This window comes from Rana temporaria, chromosome 8 (assembly GCF_905171775.1).
Source record: "Rana temporaria chromosome 8, aRanTem1.1, whole genome shotgun sequence".
In the NCBI taxonomy this organism is placed as follows: Eukaryota; Metazoa; Chordata; class Amphibia; order Anura; family Ranidae; genus Rana; species Rana temporaria.
The window spans coordinates 170,898,183-170,905,550 of NC_053496.1; the positions used below are offsets into that span (position 1 = coordinate 170,898,183).

General features: G+C 49.0%; 1 protein-coding gene across 1 annotated transcript in view; it reads left to right on the forward strand.

The window, feature by feature from the left end:
• LOC120909400 (gastrula zinc finger protein XlCGF8.2DB-like) overlaps positions 1-4,322 on the forward strand; it is an 8,649-nt gene extending 4,327 nt beyond the window's left edge. The window contains exons 4-5 of the mRNA XM_040321170.1: positions 1,145-1,244; positions 3,502-4,322. Coding sequence (XP_040177104.1) covers positions 1,145-1,244; positions 3,502-4,103 — 702 coding nt within the window. The 3' untranslated portion in view covers positions 4,104-4,322. The remainder of the gene's footprint in view (positions 1-1,144; positions 1,245-3,501) is intronic.
• Positions 4,323-7,368: the final 3,046 nt, after the last annotated feature.

Sequence of the window (7,368 nt, forward strand, 5' to 3'; positions counted from 1 at the left end):
TAGGGGGGACATGGCTGCATATGTGGGGGGACATGGCTGCATATGTGGGGGGACATGGCTGCATATGTGGGGGGACATTGCTGCATATGTGGGGGGACATGGCTGCATATGTGGGGGGACATTGCTGCATATGTGGGGGGACATGGCTGCATATGTGGGGGGACATGGCTGCATATGTGGGGGGACATGGCTGCATATGTGGGGGGACATGGCTGCATATAGGGGGGACATGGCTGCATATGTGGGGGGACATTGCTGCATATGTGGGGGGACATGGCTGCATATGTGGGGGGACATTGCTGCATATGTGGGGGGACATTGCTGCATATGTGGGGGACATGGCTGCATATGTGGGGGGACATTGCTGCATATGTGGGGGGACATGGCTGCATATGTGGGGGGACATTGCTGCATATGTGGGGGGACATTGCTGCATATGTGGGGAGACATGGCTGGATATATGGGGGATATATGGCGGCGGCATCTAGGTATGGGGGGACATGGCTGGATATAGGGGGGACATTGCTGCATATGTGGGGGGACATGGATGCATATGTGGGGGGACATGGCTGCATATATGTGGGGGGACATGGCTGCATATGTGGGGGAACATGGCTGCATATATGTGGGGGGACATGGCTGCATATGTGGGGGGACATGGCTGCATATGTGGGGGGACAAGGCTGCATTTGGGGACACATTTAAAAAAAAGTATCGGTATTCGGTATCGGCGAGTACTTGAAAAAAAGTATCGGTACTTGTACTCAGTCCTAAAAAAGTGGTATCGGGACAACCCTAGTTTCCACAGTATTCTATGCCGGCGGTTCATCAGACTCCCTGGCACTGCCCAGCCTCCTGTCTTCTCATGGGGTATGAGTGAATGTCACCGGGACTGCTGATGCCAACCCTCAGCTTTGTCTTTCCTATTATTATTATTATTCCTTCTGCCTGCCTCTTTATATAACAACCACTCCCACTGCAAGCCTCATTTCAACGTTCAGATGTTGTGTCTGCCAAGACAATTATGGGTTTGTTTTTGGTTCATGTGAACCAGATATTTGGCACAATGACCTAACCAATTGTTCTTACATATATTGTGACAGGTCCCCTTTAATACTTGAACTGATCAGTTTCTATTGTTTAGGGCGGAACCCTCAGGGGTCTGAATGTCATCATCAAATCAGAGACTGAGGAGGAGGAAGAGGCGGTGATCAAAAGGGAAGAGGTTACAGACATCATCCCAGGTGAATGAGGGCAGAGCTGGGCGAACACTCAGTCATGTTCTGATTGGTCAGATGGATAATAATCGTGTGAGGACCCGCCTGTGAGGATCACCATTACGGGAGCTGTGATTCAGCATTCTGCTGCTTAGAGGAGGAACTGCATACAGGACATATGAGTCAATGGTCTTTACTTGGCTCGTACAGAATTAAGAAACCTTGATCTCTGCCCATTATTAAGTCCCACCCCTGCCCCCCTCCTGATTATAAGCCTCGACCCCCCATGCATCATAAGGTCACTGTAATTTAGCACTATTATTACTTGGCTTTTAGCCCAGGACAGATTCACTTGATGTCAGTGGCGGCTGGTGCTCAAACTTTTTTGGGGGGGCGCAAACAAACTGAAAAAAGCCCCATCAATTACAGCCACTGTGCCATCAATTGCCGCCACTGTGTCCATTAAACGCAGCAACTGTGCCCATCAATTGCCACCAGTTTGCTCCATCAAACGCTGCCAGTTTGCCCCCTCAAATTATGCCAGTTTCCCCATCAAATGCAGCCAGTTTCCCCTTTTAATTGCAGCCAGTTTCCCCATCAAATGCAGCCAGTTTCCCCATCAAATGCAGCCAGTTTCCCCATCAAACGCAGCCAGTTTCCCCATCAAATGCAGCCAATTTCCCCTTTTAATTGCAGCCAGTTTCCCCAACAAATGCAGCCAGTTTCCCCTTTTAATTGCAGCCAGTTTCCCCATCAAATGCAGCCAGTTTCCCATTTTAATTGCAGCCAGTTTCCCAATCAAATGCAGCCATTTTCCCCTCAAATGCAGCCAGTTTCCCCATAAAATGCAGCCAGTTTCCCCATCAAATGCAGACAGTTTCCCCATCAAATGCAGCCAGTGTCCCCTCAAATGCAGCCAGTTTCCCCATCAAATGCAGCCAGTTTCCCCATCAAATGCATCCAGTTTTCCCTCAAATGCAGCCAGTTTCACCATCAAATGCAGCCAGTTTTCCCTCAAATGCAGCAGTTTCACCTTTTAATTGCAGCCAGTTTCCCCTCAAATGCAGCCAGTTTCCCCATCAAATGCAGCCAGTTTCCCCATCAAATGCAGCCAGTTTCCCATTTTAATTGCAGCCAGTTTCCCCTCAAATGCAGCCAGTTTCCCCAACTAATGCAGCCAGTTTCCCCATCAAATGCAGCCAGTTTCCCCCACAACATCATAAGACAACACACAATATATACATGTATACAACATTGAGTCTGACTAGCACAGATCATAGTGGGGTTATCATTCACCCTGTGCCCCTATTAGAGACACAGGGTAATTTACACATAAGAGGGGTCGGGGAAGCTGGACACAGAGTTTCCAGAGCTCTCCAAGCAGGGCCGATCCTAGGCAGGGTGCACGGGGTGCTCCGCACCCAGGCGCCTCAGAGGTGGGGGTGCCGAAGCTCCAAAGTGCTCCCCTCCCTCCTCCTTGTCTGTGTCCAGAGGCAGAGCGCATGTAGCGGGTGTGGCGGTTCCCCATCCCGATTGCTCTCTCCGCTGGCAACTGACAAGAGCCCATACCTCCCACTGTTCCCGGAAACCAGTCTGGGTACCACAGCGGAGCCTAGTACCGGAACACGTTTCGGCACTAGGCTCCACTATTTAATTGATGTGTGTATATGAAGCAACAGAGCAACAAAAAGGTAAGAAGCCTACCATAAAGAGTAAAAGAAATATAAGTGCAATGAATAAACAAGAAAAAAATGACCAATTAAGTGCTAGCCGTACAGAGCAAAGACAGAGCTAGATACCTTGAATGAAATAGACAGCAAAAGAGCGCCCCACCGACAAGCCAGCAAATGAGAGCTGGCTAAGCCGGTTTAAATAGTCCCCCAGCCGCTCAGCGTCTGACGTCCCTGAGTGGCAGCGGACAGAGGATAGCCACGGCGCATGCGCACAGTCCTCAATAGGCCTACAAGACCCATACTGCATAGCGATGTAACGTCAACAAAGCGTGGCGCGGCCAAAGCGGGCGGGATGTGAAAGAGAGGACTTCTGATGTAGGGGGAGGGGCTTCTGGTGTGATGGAGGACTTCTGATGTGCAGGAGGGGACGCTGATCTGATGGAGTGGCTTCTAATGTGAAAGGGGGACTCTGGTGTAATGGGGGACTTTTGACAAGAAGTAGGGACTCTGATCTGATGGGGTGTTTTTCGATGTATAAAGGGGACTCTGGTGTGATGGGGGACTTCTGATGGGGTTTTGCACTTGAGTTCATCTTATCTTCTGTATTCCAGTTGACTTTCAGAAGAAGAATCCTCAAGACTACAGGACAGCAAACGACACTGAATCCAAAGAGCGCCTGTCTGTGTGGAAATCAGAAGATGTCTCAGGGTGGGGCACCGAACCTATGGCGAGCCCAAAGATCCTGACCATCAACCACCAGACTTTGACAGGCGATAAGCCCTTTTCATGCACAGAGTGCGGCGGGTTCTTCAAACACAAGTCCAGCCTTGTTCTCCACCGGCGTATCCACTCGGGGGAGAAGCCGTATTCTTGCTCCGAGTGCGGCAAACAGTTTATCCAGAAGGCGAACTATCTGCGACACCAGCGGCTCCACACAGGCGAGAAGCCGTACAAATGCACCGAGTGCGGCAAAGAGTACGCACAGAAGCAGAGCTTGGTGATGCACCAGAAGTTCCATGCTGAAAACGAACCTTTCTCTTGCCCTGAATGCGGCGCCAATTTTATTAGACAGTCGCACCTGGTCAACCACAGGAAGACTCACAAAGGCTTTCGGCGCTACACATGCCCGGATTGTGGAGACTTTTTCATGCTAAGGTCAAGTCTGGTCATCCATCAGAGGGTCCACAGTGCAGAGAAGCCCTTTTCAAGCTGAGAGGGGCAGTGGCATGACCAGACTGGCACAGCGGGAAAAGACTTGTGCTTCAGCACGCGCTCTTGCTGCTGTCGCTCTTGGCGCTGTTCAGCAGCCAAGATGCTAAAAGAGGAACAGGAATGGACACTACTTTTTTTTTTTTAGGATCCATAAAAGTCTAACCCACATCCCTGTCTTGTATACTTGTCACCATGGCAGACGTGGGTGATAACTCTGAGATGTTAGGCCCCATGCACACGAGATGCTGGTAAACTCGAGTTCAGAGGCATTTGGGCATTTTTTTCAACTGCCCCTGAACACATTTAATGTTATCCTATGTGTCCATGCACACATTCACGTTTTTTGGCGCTTTAAAGCAGTTGGGTTTAGACTCGTTTTTTCAGACGCAAAATTTTGGGTTCAGACGCAAACGTTTTTGCGTTTCAAAGCTTTGGGAGGGTCTACAATGTCTTTGTTATGAATGCTGATAGCCGCAAACGCGGTTAAACGCGGCAAAACGCAGCAAAATTCGCGGCAAAAACAGGCATTTTAAACGCCGGTTTTTGCCTTTGAAAACTTGAGTTTACATGTGTTTGCATTTGCTTCTCGTGTGCATGGGGCCTTAGCGTTCTGAGAAAAGATGGCACTCCTTGGAGAAATGATGCCCTACTCTTAACTTTGATGCTTGTTATTGTATTAGAATTAAGAGAAAAGTTGGCATTGGTGTTCTGAGGAATCGACGGGAAGAGATGGAGCTCCTCAGAGAAAGTCATAGGAAACCACGGGAAAGGGATTGGTGGGCACTGCCTTTTTTTTTTTTAAATTATGCTTCACCCCATAACCTGTAGGCTAGTTACTGTGGCAGTTCTAGGAAAGGAAAAGTTGCCATTGTTGTGCCGAGAAACCCATGGGTAGATTTTGAGATCCTGAGACTGAGTTAAAAGGAAAAAGTCACAGGAGACCTGAGAGAAAGAGATAGATGGGCACTCATTTTTATTGATGCCAAACCCCCTACTCATATGCTCGCTACTGCGGCAGAATTAAGAGAAGAAGAGTTGGCGCTGGTGTTCTGAGAATTTAACGAGAAGCAGGGCTTTTTTTCAGGGGGAACTTGGGGGAACTCAGTTCCACCACCTTTGACTCAGAGCCTTTGGTGCCTGCTCACCACAATCACTTGTAAACACAGAAGTCTGGTTTCTGTGTTTACAAGTGACAGCTCTACACTCTGTGTGTAACCCCCTGAACTCTGCACTCTGTATGTAATGCAATCCTGGTATTTAATGCCCCTTTAAGACCCTTCTACCATTTTTGAAATCTGAACAGGGTCGTGGTTGAGTTTCTGCACCTATTTTCTGAGAAAAAAAGCTCTGACGAGAAGAGATAGAGCTCCTGGGAAAAAGTCACAGGAGACCATGGGAAAGGGGAAGGGTGGCACTCCTGGGAGAAATGATGCCCTCTTAAGCCTCATACACACGCATGGTTTTCTCGGCAAGAAAGCTGCTGGGAGAGCTTTTTGCCGAGAAAACCGTGCGTGTGAATGGTTTCTCGTCCAGAAAACTGTCGGGAAACCTGCTCTCTATTTTCCTCGTCTGGATTCTTGGCAGTGTTTTCCTGCCGAGAAAACCGAGCGTGTGTATACTTACCTGTCCCCTGTAAAACCCGCACATGCGCGAAGAGACTTTGGGGAAGCCATGGGGAAAGAGGGTGCTCCTTGGAGAAATGATGCTCCCGAGAGAAAGTCACAACAGACAATGGGAAAGGGAAGGGTTGGCACTGTTAGCTAGATGACACTAGTGTTATGGGGAAAGATGGCACTCACTCCTGGGAGAAAGTCACAGGAGACATTGGAACAATGGCAGGGTTGACCCTTCTTCTAGCGTTCTGGGGAAGCCATGGGGAAAGAGGGTGCTCCTTGGAGAAATGATGCTCCTGAGAGAAAGTCACAGGAGACAATGGGAAAGGGAAGGGTTGGCACTGCTAGCTAGATGACACTAGCGTTATGGGGAACACATGGGGAAAGATGGCACTCACTCCTGGGAGAAAGTCACAGGAGACATTGGAACAATGGCAGGGTTGACCCTTCTAGCGTTCTGGGGAAGCCATGGGGAAAGAGGGTGCTCCTTGGAGAAATGATGCTCCTGAGAGAAAGTCACAACAGACAATGGGAAAGGGAAGGGTTGGCACTGTTAGCTAGATGACACTAGCGTTATGGGGAACACATGGGGAAAGATGGCACTCACTCCTGGGAGAAAGTCACAGGAGACAATGGAACAATGGCAGGGTTGACCCTTCTAGAATTTTGGGGAAGCCATGGGGAAAGAGGGTGCTCCTTGGAGAAATGATGCTCTTGAGAGAAAGTCACAACAAACAATGGCAAAGGGAAGGGTTGGCACTGCTAGCTAGATACAAAACAAAATAAATGCTAGCTAGGTGACACTAATGTTCTGGGGAACACATAGGGAAAGATGGCACTCCTGGGAGAAAGTGACAGAAGACCATAGGGATCATAAGGGTTGACACTGGCACCTACTTTAAACGATGCCCCATCCTTTAGCCTGTATCATTATCACTACATCGGAGGTAGAAAAGAGAAGTTGGAATTGGTTTTCTGAGGAGCCCATGGGGAAGAGATGGAGTTCTTGAGAGTCAAATGAGAACGTCACATAGGACCATTGAGATTTGTTCCTCTGTAGCCCCCTCTTCCTACCCATCAGCTCCTCAGGAAACTAGCACAAAAAAACTATCTTCACCCACACATATCACAATCTGCTCTGAGAAACGTATTTCTTTTGTTTTATAAAGCTGATTGTTCAATGATGCACAGTGTCCTTGGTGGTATGTTTGGTGGCATCACATGTGGGCAATAACTTTTGTATGAGGCAGCGGTTGGACCGACCCAGCATTAGTGGGAAGTAACTTCATGCTTATAAAGGATCTATGTTTGTCATTGTGGGGGAACTAAGAGATACGTTGACAATCGTCTTCAGGGGAACTCATGGGCGTCTTCAGGGAAACTCATGGGCGTCTTCAGGGGAACTCATGGTTCGTCTTTAGGGGAACTCATGGTTCGTCTTTAGGGGAACTCATGGGCGTCTCCAGGGAAACTCATGGGCGTCTTCAGGGGAACTCATGGGGTGTCTTCAGGGGAACTCATGGGTGTCTTCAGGGGAACTCATGGGCGTCTTCAGGGGAACTCATGGACGTCTTCAGGGGAACTCATGGGGCATCTTCAGGGGAACTCATGGACGTCTTCAGGGGAACTCATGGGGCATCTTCAGGGGAACTC